Source organism: Miniopterus natalensis, chromosome 2 (genome assembly GCF_054644295.1).
Source record: "Miniopterus natalensis isolate mMinNat1 chromosome 2, mMinNat1.hap1, whole genome shotgun sequence".
Lineage (NCBI taxonomy): Eukaryota > Metazoa > Chordata > Mammalia > Chiroptera > Miniopteridae > Miniopterus > Miniopterus natalensis.
In genome coordinates this window covers 513,257-536,851 of record NC_142082.1, presented here as the reverse complement: position 1 = coordinate 536,851, position 23,595 = coordinate 513,257, and the positions used below count along the sequence as shown (strand labels likewise).

Genomic DNA, 23,595 nt, shown 5'->3' with positions numbered 1-23,595 from the left:
CAGGTTCATTGTCACAAGTTCCCATCTCCTTGGAAACCCCTGCTGCTGAGGAAACACGCGGGGCTGTCAGCCGGATGGAATCCTGGTGGCAGACAAGGGACGACTGTGCGCCCGGGGACTCCTGCTCGGGCGCCCGGCCGCGGGGCGACCGGGTCCTGGGAAATCTCAGGGCCCCAGCCAGGCTCCCACAGACAGTATTGAGGAGGCTGAGCGTGTCCCGGGTGGGGAGGGGCCAGCGCTGGGCTGAATGTGAAGCCCGCGGGGGGGGGGGGGGACACAAGGCAGGCCTGCCCCCCATCCGGCAGGCCCCAGGCCTCGAGCGAGCGCTCCGTTCCCGAGGTCTGTGTTTTAATTTAGGAAAGTTTGACGTGTTAAAAGGAGAAAATTTATTTCTAACGGAGGGAGAACTCAGAAGGGGACTGTCCGAGACCCTCCACAGAACATGAACCTCCAAGCAGGAATCTCGGGCCGGCCACGTGCACGCGGCTCTCGATATGCAGCCAAGAATATCAGAGGTTCCGCGAGCCCCTGGGACTCCCAGGAGACACCTGGAGTCACCCGGGAAACCAGCGTGATGCCCGCACCCCTGGGTGCTGCTCCAACCAGACTTCCAGGTGAACAGCACACAGCCCCTCCATCCAGGGCGACCAGGGGACAGAGCCTCCTTCCATCCCGAGGCCCTTGCATTGTAAGTCTGCCCGGAAAAGGGCCGCACATTTCGGATCACTGAAGTGTTACTGCTGGCGACGCTCCCGAAAAGTGAGACGCTGGCTCTACACCCAGATCCCAGACGCGGGGCTGTCACCAGCCACAGGCTTCTGAAGCAGCTTCGTATTTTAAAACCACAGCGACCGCCTCTCTGCCTCCCCTTGGGGAGGCCCGGGGCTGGGTTCTGCCGTCACGGCTCAGCCTCCCCGTGCCGAGCTCACTTCTCTTTAAGAACCAGTCTCCTCTCTCCCACGTCACACCTGCTCTTTTTAATTCCCTGTGCTGTTTTCTTTGTTACTTGTGTTCATTTTGGGGGGATCTAAGCTCTTATGGGAAGTCCCCCCGCTCTCTGCCCTCCCCCACTTGCCGGGAGACCTGCCCAAGTCTGTTCCAGGGAAACTGCTCTCATGTCTCCCTCCTGGGGCCTCCTGCTCAGAGGCAGACAGTGGATAAAACTCAGCCTGGTTTCACTTGGATAAAAAAAAGGGGGAAAAGTCACGGTCACTATGCTAAGTTCAAAATCTGCCGTCTAAAGGCCCTTTAGGAATCCTGCCCGTGAATGTGACGCGACCGTTGAAGCGTTTCCGAGCATGTGGCCCCCTCCCCCCTTCCTCTCACTTTACCTCGTGATGTTCACAGCCAGGGCCACCCCCGGGCTGGAGAGGGACCGTGCGCTGGCCTCAGCAGAGCTGGCCTGAGACCAGACGTGCTGGGCATCAAGTCAGCACCACGCGGGGGCGAGAGCCCGTGTCCTGTCTGCCGCGGGAAACGCAGCACTGAGCCAGGATGGGGGGACGGGAGTGGCCCAGATGCCGGGTGCTTCCCCGTGAACCCAGGGGTGCCCACTGCCCACTCCAGGGCATGTCCAAAGGTCAGCACCTGATCCAGCAGGTCAGCCTGTCCACCCGCCTACGCTGACACCGGTGTCACCCACACATCTACCCGACGGGCTCTGCTTATACTCAGAGGCCGTTCTGTCCGAGGCCACGCCGCCCACGACAGCAAGCACACCAGTAACACGTCACTCACGTGGCTTCGCGTTGGCCACGACGGCCAGGCTCTCGGGGGGGTGCTCGGCCGCGCCCTCGGTGTTGCCGTACTCTATGACCGCCACGTGGCCCAGCGGCACGCTCCACTTCAGCAGGTGCCTCTGGCCGGCCGAGAGCAGTGCGTGGCCGTCCTGGGAGGTGCTGCAACGACAACGTGAGCGACGACGTGAAGCCACGAGGCACCCCCAGATTCTCCAGGGAACCCCGGAGCTGTGGACCCCTCACGCCTCTGGCTGCCTCGGGAACGGGGACCACCCGCTGCAGGAGGCCTCTGATGAGATACGTGGGAGGAGCTCTGTCCTCTGTGTGCTCGAGAGAGCCCGGGAGGACGTGAAACGACAAACCTCCCAGGGAGCTTTCGGGGACCACGCCGACCGCGGCCTGGTGGCTGAGCGGACGCCAAGCGCCCTGCGCCTGCTGACAGGGAAACCCCGTGTGGGGACAGTGGTTCTCTGAGGCTTCAGGTGGGTCAACCCTAAAACTCCTTCTCCACTCCCGGGAGCAGCGCAGCCTGTTGGGTTCGCACGTGTTTCCCCCCCGCGGGGGGGTTACTGAGCTTTGCGCACGGGCGGCTGGGACTGAGCGAGAGTCGGCGAGGCCGCTCGCCGCTGAGAAGGGAGCTGGTGGGGCCGACGCGTCCTTACCGGGCGCCGACCGTGACGCACAGCAGCACGTCGTTCAGCATGAACAGCCGCCGCTCTTTGGTTTTGACGACTTCTCCGCGGTCGTTGTACACGGTCTCTATCATATCGTCCGACCGGACGAGGCGTCGGCTTCCGCTGCTGAGAAGCTGAACAACCAAAGTCACGCTGACCCAGCTGCCACGGCCGCGTCGATCAGAGTAAAAGACGAGAAGAGCCCACGACACGCAGGCGGCACCGAAATTTCACGGCGTCTCCTTAGGAGACCCACACGCTCCCGGTCACACAAGCACCGGGGAGCTCAGGAGGCAGCTTGTTTAAACTAGAAGTTTCACAGACGGGGTTTCAGTCACTAAACAGTGGCAGGAACCTGATTCCCGGAGGACACACGTCTGAGGCTCAGAAACACGACTCTGCAAACAAGGGCTTCACCTGCCATCACCTGTCACCTGCCGTCACCTGCCGTCACCTGTCACCTGCCGTCACCTGCCGTCACCTGCTATCACCTGTCACCTACCGTCGCCTGCCGTCACCTGCCATCACCTGTCACCTGCCATCACCTGCCGTCACCTGCTGTCACCTGTCGCCTGCCATCACCTGCCGTCACCTGCTGTCACCTGTCACCTGCCGTCACCTGCTGTCACCTGTCACCTACCGTCGCCTGCCGTCACCTGTCACCTGCCATCACCTGCCGTCACCTGCTGTCACCTACCGTCGCCTGCCGTCGCCTGTCACCTGCTATCACCTGTCACCTGCCGTCACCTGTCATCACCTGCCGTCACCTGTCACCTACCATCGCCTGCCATCACCTGCCATCACCTGCCACCTGCCATCACCTGCCGTCACCTGCTGTCACCTGTCACCTGCCATCGCCTGCCATCACCTGCCATCACCTGTCACCTGCCATCACCTGCCGTCACCTGCCGTCACCTGTCACCTGCCATCGCCTGCCATCACCTGCCATCACCTGTCACCTGCCATCACCTGCCGTCACCTGCTGTCACCTGTCACCTACCATCGCCTGCCATCACCTGCCATCACCTGTCACCTGCCATCACCTGCCGTCACCTGCTGTCACCTGTCACCTGCCATCGCCTGCCGTCACCTGCGGTCTCCTGTCACCCATCTATTCCCTCTCCTCACATGACCTCGAATAACTGCTCCTTTCCCCCTGGACTCACCCTGCGGCCGCCCCGCCACCCCCCACGTCCACCCCCATGTCCGCGGGCAGGCTGCAGTGAAAGTGGTTAGCCTGTCGTTTCGCTCTCCCACGCGCAGCACAGCTAAGTCAGCACCTCAGCCCCTTTCGGGGCCTCGTTTTATGTCACGGGGCCCACAGAGCACTGGGGTCCCCGGGGAAGGTGCCTGTGTTCATCGGGTGCCTCACAGACACGTCAGACTCACGGAAACGAGTCAGCCCTGGGAAGTCGGGGCCCTCGGCATGGACGGTCTCCCCTCCTGTTACCACACCGGCCGCCGGGCCCCCTGACTGGCTCGCAGGAAGGCGCCAGCCCACCGTTCACGGGCCCTGAGCTTGCCGCGCCACGCGGCTTTCAACACTCAAGGGCCACAGGGAAGCACAATTTTAAACAACAGCGACTGTCTGCTTAGAAAAATTCCTACATGTCATCTAGAGACTCAAAACTGGCCTGTGCTTAAAACTTACGGCAATAAAGTTCCTAAGAGTCAGATCACTGAAGGTCCCATATGGTGGGAAATTACTCCTACTGACAAAAACAAAGTGGTTTGGCAATAGTAAGTATTATATGTAATTATTTAACACGGCTCAATAAATTAACCTCCCGTGGGCCAGGGTAAAGCTACAGATCCGATGTCATCACAGGAAACGATTCTGTGATGTGACGCTGGACAGTCCTGGGAGGGGCCCCCTCCGCTCCCCTCTGCACCCGGGACACAGCGGAGCCCATGCAAGGCCGATACAAATAAATAAAAAACTTAAACTATGTGCATCGTGCTTCACCTGTGAGTAAAATGAAACGCATTCGAAAGCACACGTGAGCGGAAAGAGTTGCTCTTCACCTTTTTGGGGGTCCCAGGTCCCCTTGAGGACCCGATGAGCCCGTGACCCCGTTTCTGAGGACACACAGACGCTGCGGCTGAAGCAGCGCCCGGGGTCAGGGACGTGCCCGTGGCTCTCCATCGGCGCCCAGGTAAGAACCCGGCCGGGGAGCTTTCCTTAGTCCCGAAGGTTAGTAGCGAGCGGCCGAAACAGTGACGGCTGGTTAGTAAAAGCAGAAGCCATCTCGGCGCAGACGTGAGTAAAATCTCCGTCCACCTTGTTCAGGTATCGCTCGTTCACGGCTTTTGCCATTTGCTTGATTTCACAGCGTTGATCGGCGTCTCTCTTTCTCTCGTTTAACTTCTCTGCCAACGTCTCGAGCTCCGTCAGCGCCATCTGCAGGGGCAGCCTGTCGGGGTGTCCTCGGGGCGTGTTCTTCAGCATGTCCTTCAGGGGAACGAGGCAGAACGGGGGGTGACTGCCCGTGTGGGGGACGAGGGTCGTCAGCACCCCCAGGCTTCCAGCCCAGCAGCCACATCTCCCACGTTGCCCACGAGGGTGACACTGGCATCGCTGCCACTGCGGAAGAATGGACCCCTCGGAACAGCCGCACTGGGGTTCACGGGGCACAGCCACAGCCTTTCTTCCTGTGGCGAGATCCCCCCGCACCCGGGCCTGGCCTGGGGAACGTGCCCCGAGGTAGTCAAAGAACTAACTGTCTAACTCTTAGCTGGCGTCCGTCCTCCCCTCGCCACGGCCTGTGACCACCTCCTTCCTGCCACTTCTCGCCCCGCGGACGCCAACGGCGCCGGCACAAACCAACCGCTCGGGAAGGACTTGGCATCGGAGCAAATAAAACACAATTTCTGGATATTTTGACTTTAGGAAGAATACAGCTTTTGTTACTAATACCCAGGGGTCGGGGTACCTGGAGCAGCAGGATGAACTGTGGGAACCTCTGGATGGGCCTGGTCATCAGGCTATAGAGCGTGACCCGGTCGGAGCTGGACTCCTGGCTTTGCTGCGGAGAGAGGCGGGTCCCACTCACCTCCCGGCAGCGTGACCTCGCCCAGCGCTGCCCAGCCCACAGACGGCCTTCGGACCCAGCTAACGCCCCTGGAGGACCTGCACCCGAGTCTGCAGGCATTTCACCCACGGGCTTCAGGAACATCACACCTCCCGTCCCTCAGGTCACCTCCCGTCCCCTAAAATCCCCCTCTTATCCCCTCAGATCCCCCTCCCGTCCCCTAAAATCCCCCTCTTACCCCTCAGATCCCCCTCCCGTCCCCTAAAATCCCCCTCTTATCCCCTCAGATCCCCCTCCCGTCCCCTAAAATCCCCCTTATCCCCTCAGATCCCCCTCCCGTCCCCTAAAATCCCCCTCTTATCCCCTCAGATCCCCCTCCCGTCCCCTAAAATCCCCCTCTTACCCCTCAGATCCCCCTCCCGTCCCCTAAAATCCCCCTCTTACCCCTCAGATCCCCCTCCCGTCCCCTAAAATCCCCCTCTTATCCCCTCAGATCCCCCTCCCGTCCCCTAAAATCCCCCTCTTACCCCTCAGATCCCCCTCCCGTCCCCTAAAATCCCCCTCTTATCCCCTCAGATCCCCCTCCCGTCCCCTAAAATCCCCCTCTTATCCCCTCAGATCCACCTCCTGTCCCCTAAAATCCCCCTCTTATCCCCTCAGATCCCCCTCCCGTCCCCTAAAATCCCCCTCTTATCCCCTCAGATCCACCTCCCGTCCCCTAAAATCACCCTCTTATCCCCTCAGATCCACCTCCCGTCCCATAAAATCCCCCTCTTACCCCTCAGATCCCCCTCCCGTCCCATAAAATCCCCCTTGTATCCTCTCAGATCCACCTCCTGTCCCCTAAAATCCCCCTCGTATCCCCTCAGATCCACCTCCTATCCCCTAAAATCCCCCTTGTATCCCCTCAGATACACCTCCTGTCCCCTAAAATCCCCCTCGTATCCCCTCAGATCCCCTCAGATCCCCCTCCTGTGCCTGAGGTGCCCTCACGTCCCCTGGTCCACAGAGCATCTGGCCGGTTTCTGAGCCGGAACCTCCGGCCGGCCGACTCCGTGTGCTAAGAGCTCTCTGACTGCTCGGCAGCCTCGTCCGTTTGTGAGTCTGTCTCAGTAACCTAAGGACCAAGCTCCTTCCTGAGGTTCTGCAGCCACGGGGGAGGCACAGGGATGGAGAACAGTCCACAGGTTCCCGAGCTGGAGCTGAAGGGCCGGGAGGCCGCCGAGCCAGCACCGCGGAGTCTCTGTGGTGTCACCGCTCATCCTGCCCACGTGGGGCAGAACCCGGCTCTCAGCTGAGCTCTGGGCGGGGAGAGTCACGGGACTGTCCCCGATGTCGTGTTCCGGCCAAGCGACCCCAGGAGAGGCTCCGGGAGAATCACCGTGTTTTCTTTCCCGAGAGAAAGACATCAGAGGACCTCAGCTCTGCAAAGCTGGGGTAGGTTTAATCTCCCAGAAACCCAGCCTGGCCACCCACCCTGTTCCTGCAGCGTGGGAGCCCGCGTGAGATGAGAAAGGAGGGCGAGGGAGATATTTCGGCTCAACTAAAGCCTTGTGGTCGGCGAGAATGTCTCCCCACATCGCTCACCACAGGAGGCAGGAGTTTCCAAGAGTCCAATTCAGTAGCAGGAACAAACTTCGGTCTACGGTTTTACGAGGCAAAGTGAGCCTCACGGAAATGAGACCCGGCCCAGTGGACGGCCACAGTGTTTGAAGGGGAATTTAACTTGGTTCAACGTACAGTGAGCTCTCCTGTCACGTCTACGTCCCAGTCTGGGGCAGGGGGGCCTGCTGCTGCTCAGATCTCACACGTCCACAGCCATCTGGGGTCCTGGGCATGCCTTCCCTGCCGGACGTCCCCGAGCAGGGGCCTCCCGCCTGACAGCAGCCGGCCCGGGCGCCTCCTCGTGGGCTGCTCAGGATCTGACCCAGGGCCACAGGCAGCTCCATCCCTCCCAGCGCTACCTCTGGGGTCCAACATCCCGCCTCCGGGGCCGACCTTAACTTTCCACCTGGTCATGCCGCCAACCGCACACTGTCAAGGTTGGGCACGTAAAGGTTATTTTTAAAAGCTATGTTACTGCCCAGCAGCGTGGCTCAGTAGTTGAGCATCAGCCTACGATCCAGGAGATCGAGGTTCAAGTCCCGGTCAGGGCACGTGCCCGGGCTGTGGGCTCGATCCCCAGTCGGGGGCCTGCAGGAGGCAGCCGGTCAGGGACTCTCACCATTGATGTTTCTATCTCCCTCTTCTCCCTCTCCCTTCCTCTCCCTGAAATCAATAAAGACATATTAAAAAAATTAAAAAATAAAAATAAAAGCTATGTTACCCCTAAAAATTCACCTTCACTGTTTGCACTGATCCAATACCCAGGGTGCTGTTGGTGCCACAATCTTTACAACGCATCACACTGCACACTCAGCGGCGAGGTTGTGTGAAGTTTTATCATCAAGTACTGCGACATGGGATCTGTTTTCAGAGATGTTAAAACCCAAAAGGGGGGGGGGGGGGGGAAGCTTCTTACCTTTAGAAATTCCAGAAACGCGGGCTTCGTGGAGCAAGTTTTCTTGAGGATGGCCACGGCCGTGCTGAAGTTGTTCACATACTCGCTGTAGGCGTCCAGCACCATGGACTTGGAAAACTGGAACCAGAGACATGAAAGGTGTGAGCGACGCGGGGTCCACAGGGGTCCCGTCCCAGCTCAAATAATCGCAAACAGCCTCAGTCACTGGGATGTTTCACGAGATGAACTTCACGACGGGGCCGCCGCTCACTCACAGAGGCCACGAAGACGTCGCCGATCATCTCCACGGAGTCCCACTCGGCCACGCGGCTGGCCAGCGCCATCTGGAACAGGCGGTGGCACTGCAGGACCTCCCGGAGCCGGTGGAAGACCACCTTCAGCTTCCGGTCGCTCAGCACCCGCGGCTCCATCTCCGCCAGCGGCCGCTCGTACTGCTGGGGAGGGAGAAGACAGCGGGAAACGTGGAGAAACTGACTGCGTGAGTCACACTCACCCCAACACACACCACTGGTCTTATTTCCTAGATTAAAAGACATTTATTAACATGCTCCTATAGATGGGAACCGTCTCAGCAGCCTGAAGTGTTTTATTTTTCAGTGATTACGTCAGATTTAAAGGTAGAGATGAAAGAGCCCTTGGTAACCAGGTTGGCTGTAAATGACAAGTAGGTCTCACCAGTCTGAACGGTGAGGGTCAGGACTGGCCTGCGGACATTCTCTGCACATACATTTGTCCAGACGAGCACCGGGCACCAGGCGCCTCAGTGGCAGGTCAGCGCCCTGTGCCCGAGGGGAGCAGCCCGTGTCCTGGGAGACGTGACAAGAATGCTCACTACTCACCACGCTGATTCGCTTGTGCCTGACTTTCTTCTGTAAAGAGTGTGTGTGTGTGAGGGGGGGGGAATCCCCACCAAAGGATATTTTTTCCACTGATTTTTCTTAGAGTGGAGGGAAAGGGGCAGGTGGGGGGAGAGGAGGGAGAGAGGCATCAATGTGAGAGAAACAGCGACCGGTTGCCTCCTGCACGCACCCCGACCAGGGCCAGAGACTGAGCCTGTAACCCAGGTACATTCCCTCGACCAGAATCAAACCCAAGACCCTTCGGTACACAGGCTGGTGCTCTTACCACTGAGCCACACTGGCCAGGGCTTTTCTGTAAATTTTTTATTGACATCACTGGACTTTGGGCCTCCATATACAGGCACAATATTTAAATTCTTTTGAAAATTCTGCAAAACTGAGTATTTTATGACTCATATATGTATAACAACAACATGTGTGTGGGAAGGTCAGTGAAGCGTGTGTACATTCCAGGGCAGGGTGCTCGGTACCTCCAGGATCCGCGTGAGGGCGTCCACGTAGTTCTTCTCACTGTCCACAATCGAACCCAGAATATATCTTCTGACCACCTGTTGGAATTTGAAAATACAACGATAAGAACTTCATACAGATAAATGTCACTTCTATTTGAGGCTCATTGGTAAAGAATTTTTTTGTTTTCAAGATAGTAGGTAAATGAAGCCTCCAGGGGCCTCTAAAACATTTTAAATGGTGTGTTAACTAACTAGCATTACGGGCACAAAGCATGCTTCTCCTGCTGCTACAGTTGTATCAATCTTTAAACCTCAAGTTATAAACTGTAGCAACAGCAGGACCCGTGGAACCACAGCACTGATAACAAATCGATTCATCCACTGAGGCAACAATAACGAGAGAAGTAACTACCTGTTATTTACATGCCCAACACTGAATTACATGTTTTGTGTGTAAATAGCTCATCCTGACTCAAAGAAGCTATTGGCAGCACCTGTCTAATAAAATCACTGTTCCAAATTTACAGAAAAATTGTGGTCCTGGAAGGTGAGGACCACAATTTTTTTGCGACGATCTCTGACCAGGCAGAGATGCACCCTCAGGGCGGAGAACATGGTGAGCAAATTGCCAATGTCATTTCCAGGTGCAGAGCTCACTGCAACCTGAGACACCGCGTTTTAAACACCGACACCGGTTTTTGGTCCAGGTTTCACCACTGAAGTTCATACGAGCACGAGCTTCTGGCCCTAAGATGCCTGTTAAAGTCAGTGAGGATACTAGGCTCTGCCATCGAGCCTAAACAGTTTGGCAGTTATTTTTGCCAGTAAGTGGAAAACAGAGCATAAAGTCACAATCAGGCTGGTTCTAACCCACAGGCACACACGTGCCCACACACACTCACACGCCCCAGCCTGCACCCCAGGCAAGGGCACACCCCTCGCAGAGGCCACGGCGCCACCTAGTGGCAGGAACAGCACCTCCCGCAGGAAGTGCCTCCAGTTAACAGCCAGAGCGACAGGGCTACAGACCGTTATTGACAAGGGAGCGGATTTTCCTTTACACAGAGGACTAATCAATTCACAAAATTAAGACCAAAATCAACCCTCTGAATACTTGAGGAAAGTGATATGCTTAAGAAAGGAGGGCTGTGTCTGGGATTAGAGCCCGAGCACGTGAGCCCATCAGCCCAGGCCAGCACCCGCGCCCCGCGTCACCCTGGCTGGGTCACAACCCAGTCCCGCCATAGACCATCCCTTGGAATGGGAGTTAGACCCCAGGGCTGAGCCACCTCCCAACATGGCAGAGGGTCAAATCTAGGCCAGCCTTCCCCCACCGTTCAGATCCCAGACATTACCTCAAGTCTTGAAGGGAGACTATTTGGGGTCTAATCTAGGAATTATATTTATTTTTCTAAAGTCCTGAGATAATCCTAATGTAATCAATCCAAGGAACTGGAATTGGTATAAGACAATTTAATAAAAATGCAGAAATAAAACCAATGAAGTCTCCCACACACGTTACACACCCGCACACGGTCTCTGTAAAACCATCCCATCATTACGAACCAGGGTAAGTAACTCCCACAGAATGTAAGTCCCCACATTTCTCAGAGTTACACTGGGAGTGACACTCAAAATATTTAAGGACCAGCCCAGCCAGGCGTGGCTCAGCAGTTGAGCGTCAACCTAGGATCCAGGCGATCGGGGTTCAATTCCCAGTCAGGGCACATGCCCGGGTTGCGGGCTCGATCAATGACTCTGTTATCATTGATGTTTCTGTCTCTCTCTCTCCCTCTCCTGTCCTCTCTCTGAAATCAATAAAGATATATTTTTTTAAAAAAAGAAATCAAAATATTTAAGGACCAGAATGTCTGAACCCAGAGTCCTGCCTCTTACCAGGGTCCCGTGGGCCTCTGCGGCGCTAACCCTGTACCTGCCGGACCAGGAGGCCGGGGGAGGAGCCGGTGGCCGGGAGCAGGGATGGCAGGTGTGGAAACATTCAGACACCAAATGACAGCTAAACTGCACCGGTAACTGGCACCCAAGGACCTGCCCAGCATCTTACCTGGTGCTGAGAGAGGCCTTCGGGCATCGGGGTGAAGACAGCCTCCGGGTGCCTGCAGTCCACGTCGATGAACAAGCTCTGCTCCTCTTCGAGACCAGGCCTATGATCTGCAAAGAGTTGAGACGCATGGGTGTGACGGGGCAGTGTCTCCCGACATCGCAGCAGTGAAATCAGCTGGCAGTCGGGGCTCGGGCACCTCTCCCAGGTCTCCGCGTTCACTCCCACCAGCGACGACCGAGGAGAAACGTCCGCACCCCGAGACACCCCTCCCACGAGAGCAGTGCTTGTGGTTTTTAAATTTTTCAGTCCTTGAAATTTGACTTCAAAGGGCAGAGGTGTCATTTGAATGCCTGGACGGTAAACTAGAAATTATTTCCATTTTAATCTATAAAATATCACAACCAACCCTGGCCAGGTGGCTCAGTTGGTCGAGTGTGGTCCTTACACTAAAGGGTCGCAGGTTCAATTCCTGGACCAGGTGCGTGAGGGAGGCAACTGATCAGTGTTTCTCACATCGAAGTTCCTCTCTCTCCCTCTTCCTTCCTCTCTCTAAAATAAAAAAAAACGTATCCTTGGGTGAGGATTAAAAATAGTAAGTAAAAATCAAATCAAATCTCACAACCAGAAACAAGGAGTGGTGACGGAAAGGAACTGAGAGCCAGGGACACTTGGGGGACTTCCCGGGCTTCCTGACCATCTGCCTGCCCCTCCACAGGCCTGAAAAAAGCACAAGTCCCCAAATCAGAAAGTTTAGGCCAAAACTAGGTTCTTCTTTACAAACTTAGAGCTAAATAAACTAACGATTCCACAAAACAGCTGGAACCAGAAAATACTGGACGTGGGCCCGTGTCCCAGCCCTGCACCCTGGGCCCTGCCCACAGGGCGCCCCTCCCTGGGCACCAGGTCCCTGGAGACTGTGGGGGGGGCGACGGGAGGGAGAGCAGCGGGTGAAGGCCCCTTGGGGTGGGAGGATGGGAGCACTGCCGCCCAGGGCTCCGAGCGGACAACAATGAGAGGTAAGTCCGCTCCCTGAGAGTTCACGCCACTTTCTGCCGCTGGGAGCGTCCCCGTGAGCAGGTCCCCACCGCTCAGAGCCCGGCCCTCAGCTCACAAAGCCCCCGCCGGAGGCTGGCACAGGCAGAGCGAGGGCCTGCTCAGGGTTCGGGAACTGCCCGCCAGCTTCGTGGCGGCACAGCGGGGCCACCTGCGCGGGACTGCGAGCCGCACACCTTGAGAAATGAAGGACTTGGTCCTGATGAAGCAGCGTCCTCGCTTCACGGCGGCCTTGGTCTTCTCCAGGCCGTCCCGGGTGCCCTCCTTGGCAGCCTTCATGAGCTTCTGCATCTGGGAAAGGCGAGAGCGTGAGGAGGGGGCATGCGGTACAAATCCACCGGCCGCGTTTCATTTGTTTTAAAAGGACACTGTCGAGGAGTCTGGTCTTGAAAAGGCGCCTGGAACTGGCTGTTGGACTGGGGAGCACTTTCCTGGCTGGTGTGAGTCATGTGTGTGGTTTGGGGCTGTTCTGGGGGGATTTTTTTTTTTAAAAAAAGGGAAAAACAAACTTTACCTACAGACCCCTTCTTTGACATGGTTATAAAACTTCCTGCAACATTTAAAACTCAGTCTTACTTTTATTAGAATTACTGACAAACACAGACGGCTTTGCAGACCTGGCAGGTGGAGATGCAGAAGCCCACAGGTGGTAAATGGCACATCCTGGGAAAGGGCAGACCTGACCAGACACCTGCCCTGCCCAGCAGCCCTGGACGCCCCAGTGTCCACCTGAGGAGCATGGAGCCAAGTCGGGGCTCACAGGGCCCCTACCGCACGGAGCACCTGCACCCATTCGAATGGCAAGAAGGAACTAAGTGACTGGAGACAGAGGGACAGGCAGGGACAACCGAGGGCAGGACCAGAGCCATCTCCACTCCTCTGCAGACACAGTCACACAGACCACTCCCCTGACCTGCACTTCAATGACCGGTTTCCTCAAGCCACAGCCCCAGGCTGGCCATCAAAAGCATTTGATTCTTTAAAGGTTCAATGTCTGAGGTGCTGGCCATTGGGAACCAGTGTTTCTTCCAGAGATGGCCTCGTAGGAGACAATCCAGTCCCTTCAAGGAGACCTCTCCAACCTTGGCCACCCCCATCTGAGCAGAGAGAGGTTCTGGTACCTCCGCTGGCTCCCCTGCCGGCTCTTTCCTCCCGGCTCCGCCTGACCTCCTGCCGGCACCCAGGACGGGACTGAGGGCCCCCGCCGTGCACTGTGCAGGGTGTTGCCCACCAATGGCCCTGCTGCTGGTGCAGCAGCCTGAGTGCGGAGCAGCTGGCATTTCGCATCCGCCAGGGCTGCAGCTGTGCCTGCGGGTTCGGGTTCGGGTGTGGGTGTGAGCAGTTTGCTCCCGCTGTCCCCTGGGGAGCAGCGTCCAGGTGATGTCACACACTGTAGCTCCAGCCCTTTATTTCCCTTTACCTAAGGAACTTCCCAAAAATGTCCACCAAGACCACGCTCAACTCACTGAAACCAAACCACGTCAGCTCCCAGTGAGACCCACCCAGTTCCGTCAGCGCAGGACCACCCTGTGCAACCTCATCAACACTGCAGCCACCCAGGCTCCGTGGATCCTGCATCCCTCCAACCCAAACCGTGCATCCTGAGGACCGGCACACCCCTGCCATCCTGCGGCCTCCCTTCTCCACGGCCCTGCCATTGCCTCCCCAACCCCAGACCCATGTTCTCTCTTCCCCCAGACCTGGCAGCTACGCCTCCTCTCGTCCTAGGCCCACAGTCTGAGGCTCACCCCAGGGGAAGGGGCCAAGACGCTGGGCCCAGGGACTGAAGGGGGACACAGAGCAGCCAAGAGGACAAGAAGCCGCTCCGTGTCTGGCCAGAGGAGGGCGTTGCCAGCTGGCCCTCAAGCACTTGCCCACATCACTCAGGCTGCCCAAGCACCCACATCCCTTGGCCCTGCCACTTCCGACCATCCACCTGCCCCAGGCTGCTCACAGGAGCTGGTCTCCTCCACATGCTCCCGACGGCTGCACTCTGGGCTGCCTGGAAAACCCAGAGGACCCCGGATTAGCCTAGGGATGGACCCTCTGCCCAGATATTGACCCTGAACTGAGCAAAACACACTGACTCGGGGGCTCTGCTCCTGCCCCAGCGCCCAGAGCACAGACACTCTGGCACAGAGCAGCAGGAGGTGTTTCTACACAGGTGTCTACTGCCAGGTAAGCACCACTCGACACACAGGCGCAGGTCGTGGGACATGAGAAGGAAAGACCCAAGTGAAGGAAGCTTCAGGTGACAGTGGCCTAAGGAACAGTGTGGAACGGGTCATTGGGGAGAAAAAGGGACATCTGTAACATTTTAAACAATAATAAAATTAAAAACAAAAACAAAAAACCACATTGCAAGGAACTGGCCATCACCACATCCAAACCCAGCAGTTCTCACATTTCCGGTCTCGGGACCCCTTTCTGCTCATGAAAATGATGGGGACCCCAGCGAGTCACCGTTACCTAGGTTTTATTTATCTGTATTTACTGCATGGTGAGTTAAAATGGAGAAAAATTTTGAATATTTTTAATTAATATTCATTGAAAAGTAATAATAAACCTATTATGTTATCCTAGCTAACACATTTAGGAAAAATTATTGTATTTTCCAAAGCAAAAAAAAAACAGGTGTCCTTCTGTGCATGTTAAGCACCCTCCCCGCGTCTGGGCTACGACGGCTGGATCTGCCTCCGACCGGCTGTGATGTCACAGAGGAGGAGCCTCCGGAAAGGCCTCTGCCCGTGAGAGAGGACAGGAGGAAAGGCAAATGACAGCGGGAGTGACAGGAGCCTGCCCCGAGCATCTGGGTGGGGCCCCGAAGCCCCTAGGCCGACTCCGAGAACCAGGCTCTAGTGAGTGTGGCCGAGCGGAGCCCGTGTCTGGGCCTTGGACACGCTTGGTCGACGCAGCGGGGGAGGGACCCACACTACCTGCAGCTCCTGCTTCTGCTTTAGCTGCTGAATCTCTACCGCGCCCACTGTGCTGGCCACCAACGCCCTCATCTTTGCCTCATAGTGCGCCTTTAACCGGGCCAGGTCACGGGACAGCTGAGCACAGAGAGACACAATCTTTTCACAAAATGCACTTTTGGTACTTCAGACAAACTCACATTGAAAGGGCTTGGGGAGCCTCTGGGAAGTGGCTGCAGGCTCCCGGGAGCCGCACAACCGTGCACACGAGCCCCCTTCCTATCCCTACTCTCGGAAATAAACACCAGTGAGTAAAACAGCATCAAGACAGACGCAACTTGCCCGGCCGGGCGTGGCTCAGCGGTTGAGCGTCGACCTAGGATCCAGGGATCAAGGTTCGATTCCCGGTCAGGGCACATGCCCGGGTTGTGAGCTCGATCAATGACTCTCTCATCATTGATGTTTCTACATCTCTCTCTCCCTCTCCTGTCCTCTTCCTGAAGTCAATAAAGATATATTTAAAAAAAAAAAAAAAAAAGATAGACGAAACTTTAGGTGAGCCAGACAGGAGACTTTTCTATGCCAAACAAGTGCAAATGCACAAAAAACCTGTGTCCAATCATTCCTTCCATTCTGATAAAATTTAAATGATCAAATATGTAAAATGTGCATGAAATTACTCCCGTGTGTCATCACCAAAGCAAAAGGAACTTGAACTTGGGAGGGTGGCACAATTGGGGGCAGCCAGAGGGGCCTGTAAGTCTCCGCACGGACACAACCTCCTCCCCGGCTGGGGGGCAGAAGTGAAATCTCATCGTGTGACCACAATGTGCGTCCAAGGCATGGAGACCAGGCCCCACTCCTCGGGTGAATGTTCCCCACGTCCACCACGACAGGGACACAGGAAGTGGTGCTTGATGAAAATGTGAGGCGGTTCCTGAGTTGACTCTCCAAGAACTTGGTGTTAGTTTGTAGTTTTTACAAGCTGAACTCTTCAACTAGGAAACCAGTGCTCCTGTGGCCTCTCCATCCTGAACACCGTTTCCCACCCCATCCCAGGATGCTGCCATGGCAACGAGCTCCTGGTCAGCTTGTGCTGGACTCACTCTGGTTTCTAGCGGTGAAGCTGCTGCACCAGCCGACATGCTCACTGGTCATTGCCGGTGGGTTGTCCGGGGACAGGGTCCATTTGGACGGCCCACAGACTCCTCAGGGGCCCAACCCCGACCCAGCCTGGTTTGTGCTATAATCAACCAGGCTGGAGACAAAATTTAAGGGTGTTTTGTCCACTCTTCTAACACTGAATACTCCATCCTGCTGAAACTGGACGCCAAAGCATTACTTTCAAATCTCAGTTTAAACCCAGGGTGTTGGGCTTGGCTGTACTGAGTCAAGTACGACTGTAGCCTCACTCCCTGGCTGAGGCTCAGCTGTGACGATCCTGGTGACGGAAGAGATCGATCTAAGTTCCTGGGAGAGGCCTGAGTGACACTGAGCAGTCAGGATGTCCCCACAGGTGGCAGACTGTGCTTGAGGCTCATGAACCAAGTTTGCAGAACAGGAGATGCTAAGCAACCATAAGAACCTATAAGCCACAGGCACCCGGAGGCTACCGCCAAGAGTATGTGGGTCTGGTTCCTGGGGGGGCAGGTGAAGTCTATTTACCAATTCTGTCCTGATGATGAGGCATCAGGTCACAGGCTGCATCTGTCACCACAGAGAGGTCACAGGCTGCATCTGTCCCCGCCGTCAGGTCACGAGCTGCATCTCAACCTCCCCGGAAGGTGCACGAGTGCACTGACCTTACTGCAGACATCAGTACAAACCGCCCCTTCTGAAAACAGCCAAAACCCCGACAAGAGCATACGTGGCACAGCCAGTCACCACGAAACCTGGGACCCCTCTCGGCTGATCGGCCTCAGCCACGCACAGCCCAGTTCCAGAATCCACGCTCCAACTTCTGGTCCCCGTGGGACCTGCGGGTCAGTGTCACCCACACCCTCCCTTCAGGCGTCGCCGCGGGGCAGGTCGGGGCTTCTGTCCTTCACGTCACCTGTTGCGTGTCCTGTTCCACAGCTTCCCGCTCATGGTGGGAACCTGAAGTTCTCACCACCTCAAAGAACAGCCGGCCGCTCACGTCTGGGCAGACCTGACGCCAGCGCCAGTGTGCAGAGCGGGTTACATGCACACAACACACGTGACTCAGAGAACGGCCACTTACTTCCTCACAATACTCAGGAGAGAAGCTTTCCTGGGACCTCGGGGCGACTTTGTAACAATTTAATCCCCGCCCCCGCCGTGGCGCCGCGACGTGAAACACGGGGCGCCGTCTCTGCTACTTGCCTCAGGCTACGTACCAGCATCTTCAAAACGCTTATGAAACGTGACCTGCGCCGACATCACACCTGATGGCCCTGGTTCTGCGTCTGCGGCGGCGGCCGGTCACTCACCTGCTTCCTGTGGCTGCTGCGCAGGAAGGACCGGGGGACCCCATTCCTGCTCTCGGGGTCGCTCTGCTCTTCGTAACTTTCAAACTCACTGGAACTCCATCCGTACTCCATGGAGCTGTTTCCACCTTCATCTCCGTTCTCAACGTCGTCGTAAATCATCTCATCTGATGCACAAAGGCCAGAGAGAGGTCAGGAGCGTGACCTCTCAGTGCCCATCCTTTCCTGCTTGTCTGTCATTTCACCACATGGCGGGGGGAGCCTCGCAGAAAAGCGGGGGGCAGGGCAGCCTCAGGCCTGCCCCCTGGAAGGATGTTAGGTGGGACCTGGGGACTTGGAGGTGAGACCTAGGGCTTCACAGAGACGCTGTAACACCCACAGAGCACGGGTGTAACACACAGGGCCACGGGGAGTGCGCACACGGGGAGCATTTTCACACCCGCGGGAGAGACTGCCAAGCTGAGTCTCCCAACACTCAATTCAGACAAAATCGAACCTGGTTCAGAGTCTGAATTCTCTCTCGGGACGTCATCATAAATGGCTTCTTCTGGATCTGGAAAGAAAGGAGGGGAAATTTTTAAAAATGACCAAGACCAGTGAGTGCGACTCCCACGTGACGGGGCCGTGGTCTCCTGAGGGGCTCGCCTGCGAGGCCAGTGACGGCCCCTCCCAAGCCCGAGCCTCACTCTCAGGGCAGGGCCCTCTCTCCACTCTATGTGGACTTGCTGTGAAATAGCCCCAACAGGAGCCTGATGGTTCCCGGTCAGTTCATTCCACTATTTTATGCTCAGTTGCATGTCTCCATGTGGCTCTTTTACAAACATTAAGTTTATGAAGTTAATGTGCCCTGACAGAGGAAAACACCAGGTGGCTTGCAGAGTGTCAGAAATAACGGGGTGGCTCAGGTGCTGCTCTGTGACGAGAGACACTATGAATACGCCGATGACGCAATGTCCCTGCCCCTGGACGCGAAAGGCAGCCGCCTGCAGGCCCAGCGATGGCGGACTTTCAGGACAATTTCTCAAACGGTGTTATGTGGAACATTTGTTTCCTTAAATGAAAGTAGGAGGGTCCTCCGTGGGCAAAACCCTCGAGTACGCTGCACCGGGCCACGGCGGAGAGCGGCGACGGAACCTGAGACTCATCTGAACGTTGGCGAGGGCTCCATGCTTACTACGCCATCTTCCCACGTGAAACCCACGAGGGCCACAGGGTTCCAAGAAAGAAAACGAGGTAAATACAGGGAACTGTCCCTCTGACCTCAAGCCACAGTTACCATCGCACACAACGGGCGGGGGAGGTGTGTGTGCAAATTCAGGAGCACCCGAATATCGCTGACTACACCCCCAAAAGTATCTCTGTCCTGTTAGGTAATGTGAGGGCTGGAGCCTGCAGAGTTTACTTACAAATACAGTTATTCCAGTTCACTGTCATCTGAGTAACAAAAATGAGCAGGGCGGGAAATTCAGCTAAATTTACTTTGGAAACGAAATTGCTATAGAACGACCCAATAATTTACTCCTGCAACAATCCTGACTTAACACCCTGCCCCCAGCAGAATCAGCTACTCTCGCTGAGCTCCTTGTTGGACAACGTCGAGATTAAAACCAGGATGAAACACCCCAGGGGTAACTTAGCAGCTGGGAGACAGCTAAGCTGGCTGCAAGTCAATTAAATAAAAGTTACACAGGGATTAGTGAGCTCGTGGGCAACAAAGGGTGATTAGAAAAGCACCTTCGCTTTTCCTTTGAAAATTAAAACACACGTAACTCTAGCCAAAATCCGCTGCACACTCTAACCCACCCATGGCACAGGTCTGGGGTGCCCTCGGGCCACGGGTGGCTGCACCCCCACCCCGGGAAAGGCACCAGGTCTGGGGAAGGGGCTGTGTCAGCGTCTCCATGGCCACTGCTGGCTGTGGGCGAGACCAAAGTCTCAGTCCCTGAGCCCCCAGCTGCTTAACAGCTGCTCGGAGCAGCAGCCGGGAGGCGATGCGCTGGGGTGGAGAGAGCGCGGGGACTGCCGGGCAGGAGCTGGGGCTGCCGAGCTGCACCCGACACCAGGTGAGTGATGTGAGTTAGAGCGCTCGGCCCTGACACGCGTGTGAGGCCAATCAGCAGAGCTGGCAGCTTACTCTCCATCCAGGCGGTGTTGGCGGGATCTGCCACCCAGCGGGCCAGGGCACTGTCTTCGGCATGGACCCGATCCTCACTGCAGGAGAGCAAACGGTGAGTCACCCCACTGACAGCCCCTCCAGTCACTCAGCTGCCGAATGTCCCCAAACTACACAGATGCCAATTCTGTACTTTCCCGGACAGGACTGCGGGCTCTCCCCACATCAAAGGGCCTTCACGGTGCTGAGGCCCACGGGGCGTCCTCAGTTCTGTGTGGTGTGGACTCATCCCTTGTTTTTCACACAGGATAACACTAGCATCCTGCAGAGTCCTGGTGTCAGGAGGACCTGGGCCCGGGCCACTCAGGGGCCCTGGGCGAGAAGGCAGAGAGCATGGGAGCGAGAAGGTGAGGGGCCAGGGAGCGGGCCGGGGGTCAGCGCCTCGGCGCACCTGGCCGGTCAGCGCCTCGGCGCACCTGGGCACCACTGCACTCAGTGCTCCAGAGAACAGTCACGGACTCAGAAAACCCTATAAAATCCACACAGGTACCTGTTTGCTGGGTCCTCAGAACTTAAGGAATTAAACTGGCCGTCTTCTGCTACTTCTGGTATTTCCGCTAAGAAAGAAAAGAATTTATATTACTCGATGCCTGATAAAAAGGTTTAGGAAGTTGGTTCTCATCCTTAAAATGATTTCCTACTTTGTTTCTTATAGATGAGAGGCTCATCTTCACATAAAGATGATGAAGTGATGGACTCAAGGTCCTTTATTCCAAACGGGATGACAGTAAAGAGTAAAATCCAAAGGTCTGTGGAAGAGCCAGAGATAAAACGACCCCCAGATAGGTCTTGGACTTAACAAGGACCTTCATACTCTCCCCACTTTCTTACATTTTCACAGGAAATTACAACTGTGATATATTTGAAAGTGCGTCTACATGGCAACCTCAGAAGATTTTCAAGGGAGAAATACTTAAGTTTGTGATATTGGACAATCAAACTTTACGCTGCTCACGTGAGCGCACAGCCACACGCACACAGCCACACATGCGTGCATGCACACACGCCTATACACGCTCATGCACACATACATACAGAACCACACACATGCGCATGCACACACACACACACACACACACTTGTGCACACACGAAGTCCGTGTCACACGTCCGGTGAGAGCGCAGGACAAAGGCCTCGGTGCCCGCTCACTATTACTTGCTATACCGGCAACGCTGACTAAAAAGCCTTTTAAAAGGAGTTTATCTTATGCTAAGAAACCGTCGTGACCCCTTCAGGCTGCTGGACAGCTGAGGCAGGTACAGGAGGCTTGGAGACTTCACCACAGAAACGTCCAGGGCCCACTAAGCAGTAAGACACCCGTTCGCAGTAGCGGGACATGCCGGGTGGTGCACAGGGACCTCAGGGTGTTACCTCGACAGTTCTCAAGGCCCCTGAACTAGGCAACCTCCCAAGATCACACACCAGGCTCAGAGGAAAGGTGCTGGGGAGACACAGCCTCCGGGCTCCTCAGCTCCCACGAATGAAGGCATGAGCCAGGAAGACCGACCCAAAGGGCCTGCTGCTCAGGGGTCAGTGGATGACGCCGGAGCGTCAGAGGTGACTGTTTAGGAAAAGGCATGATCGACGTCCCCAAAGGAACAAGACCTGGGAGCGCCTGGCGGGCACGGCGGGGACAGGGCAAGTCCAGGTCAGGCTCCGCTTGAAAATGCCCCGAACAAGGAGCTCTGAGCGCTCTCGGCTGTGGCCCGCCCCGGGAGAGACGCCTGGGCTCATCTCCCACCTGCGGGCGGGGGCGGGTGCGCGGCAGGGCCTACCTGCCTCCTCCGGGGACGCGGGGCGCACAACGACGGGGCTGGAGTAGGCCGGCAGCAGGGCAGGCAGGCCGGAGGGCACAGCGTAGCCGCAGGGCACAGGCACCGAGTACCCGCTGGGAACGTGCAGGCTCACGCCCTCCTCCTCAGCCTCGGGGTCCGGGGGCGCGGGCGGGTCCTCCTGGAAGGGCGTGATGTCGATGACGGAGTAGGGGTTCACTCTAGCCGGGACCCCGAGTTTGGTCGGTTCCGCCGGCACACCCATGTCGGCCCCGTCTTCCCCTCCTGGAGGCAAACGCAGCATCAGGCCTACGGCCCAGCAGGGGGCCCGACCCCACCCCGTCAGCCCTGGGCTCCCGGGGGGTCCCGACCTCAGGGCCTGGGTGGGGTGTGCGGGGAACTCCCGACTCCAGGGAGGGGGAACTTGGGGCGGGTGGGCACCCACGGCCTGGCAGCTCCCAGGACGGCTCAGCCGAGGCCGTGAGTGAGCAGAGCCGCCGGAGGTTGGGACCGTTAGCTACCCGAGGCCGCTGTTACCGACGAGGCAACGCAAGGGCGGTCGGCCAGTCCACGAAGTGGGTAACACAGCCAGTTCCCCTCCCAACGCCGAAATATACGCTCCCGCGGGTAGTTCATCCTAACACACTAGTTTAAAACTATTTCATGGTCTGCAGTGAAACACAGCTGAGGCCGTTTTATTAGAAACCAGGAACACCTGTTCCCTCCAAATTATAAAAGGCGGTAAGTGCACGGGACTGAAAGCCACAGAAACGGCACAAGTTAAAAGAAACTCGGGCCCGGCCGGGCGTGGCTCAGCGGTTGAGCGTCGACCTAGGACCCAGGCGATCGGGGTTCGATTCCCGGTCAGGGCACAGGCCCGGGTTGCAGACTCGATCAATGACTCTCTCACCATTGATGTTTCTATCTCTCTCTCTACCTCCTTTCCTCTCTCTGAAATCAATAGATATATTAAAAAAAAAAAAAAAGAAAAAGAAACTCGGCCACGTTTATGTGAAGTCGCTTCAGCTCCCACCGAATTGCAGGAACGGCACAACCCTCGCTCGGGACGACCCCTTCCCGGCAGGTGCCCCCCGGCAGGACGCTGAGAGTGGGTCTGTGGGGGGCTCCCTGAGACTCACCTGAGCCGGTGGAGGCGGCGTCGGTGCCCGTGTGCCCGGCCTCAGGGGTGCCCGGGGCCCCTCTGTCTGCCTCCGGGGCCTCGTCTCCACTGTCAAAATCAAACTGTTCTCCCTCCTCCTCTTCGTTATTGTTCGTATCGTATTTCACTTCATTTCCTGCAGGTTAAGACAACAGACACTACAGCGTTAACACCTATTAGCAGCAAGACCTTTCCACACCCCTGAACAAAGCGGCAAAGCGGGCGCGGGAAGGGCAGCGAGCTGTGCCAAAGGCCGCTCGGCGCGAGCAGGCCGCCCGCTGCGCCGCGGGAGCCCTTTCCCCGGGCCGGGCCGGGCCGGGCCGGGCCGGGGGGTCGGGGGCCTCGATGTCCTCTCGCAGGACCCACAGCTCAGTGTGAAAAGGAGGGAGAGCGCTTCCCACACCCGAGGCACAAACACGTGGGCCCCGAGAGCCGGGGAAGCTCCGGCCCCAGGCGAGCGTCGAACCGCAGGGGGGAGGGCACTTAAAATTACTTTGTTGAAGATTATTCAACAACAGGCAAAGAAGTTCTGACAAATTAACATGTTTTTAAACTTGTCTTTTCACACATTTAATAGGAGATAACAGATACTGGGGGAGACGGGGAGACGTGGACCGTGGCGCCCCACTGGTGGGGGTGGAAAACGTGGCCGCCGCCATGGACACCAGTGTGGTGACGACACAGAATCACCATTCGACCCACGTCCCACCCCTGAGAGGGGGACCCGGACAGC

At 56.8% G+C, this 23,595-nt stretch overlaps 1 protein-coding gene across 1 annotated transcript in view; it reads right to left on the bottom strand.

Annotated features, from left to right (window-relative positions):
* The window catches only part of ARHGEF10 (Rho guanine nucleotide exchange factor 10), a 48,866-nt gene that overhangs the window by 16,752 nt on the left and 8,519 nt on the right, over positions 1 to 23,595 (bottom strand). Inside the window, exons 2-17 of the mRNA XM_087814055.1 lie at positions 22,843 to 22,998; positions 21,707 to 21,985; positions 20,422 to 20,488; positions 19,893 to 19,969; positions 18,255 to 18,311; positions 17,762 to 17,925; positions 15,333 to 15,449; positions 12,573 to 12,687; positions 11,344 to 11,450; positions 9,297 to 9,374; positions 8,221 to 8,400; positions 7,967 to 8,083; positions 5,347 to 5,439; positions 4,695 to 4,865; positions 2,402 to 2,547; positions 1,738 to 1,898 (exon numbers count right to left, since the gene is read on the bottom strand). Of these exons, the coding sequence (XP_087670181.1) occupies positions 1,738 to 1,898; positions 2,402 to 2,547; positions 4,695 to 4,865; positions 5,347 to 5,439; positions 7,967 to 8,083; positions 8,221 to 8,400; positions 9,297 to 9,374; positions 11,344 to 11,450; positions 12,573 to 12,687; positions 15,333 to 15,449; positions 17,762 to 17,925; positions 18,255 to 18,311; positions 19,893 to 19,969; positions 20,422 to 20,488; positions 21,707 to 21,985; positions 22,843 to 22,998 (2,085 nt within the window). The remainder of the gene's footprint in view (positions 1 to 1,737; positions 1,899 to 2,401; positions 2,548 to 4,694; positions 4,866 to 5,346; positions 5,440 to 7,966; positions 8,084 to 8,220; positions 8,401 to 9,296; positions 9,375 to 11,343; positions 11,451 to 12,572; positions 12,688 to 15,332; positions 15,450 to 17,761; positions 17,926 to 18,254; positions 18,312 to 19,892; positions 19,970 to 20,421; positions 20,489 to 21,706; positions 21,986 to 22,842; positions 22,999 to 23,595) is intronic.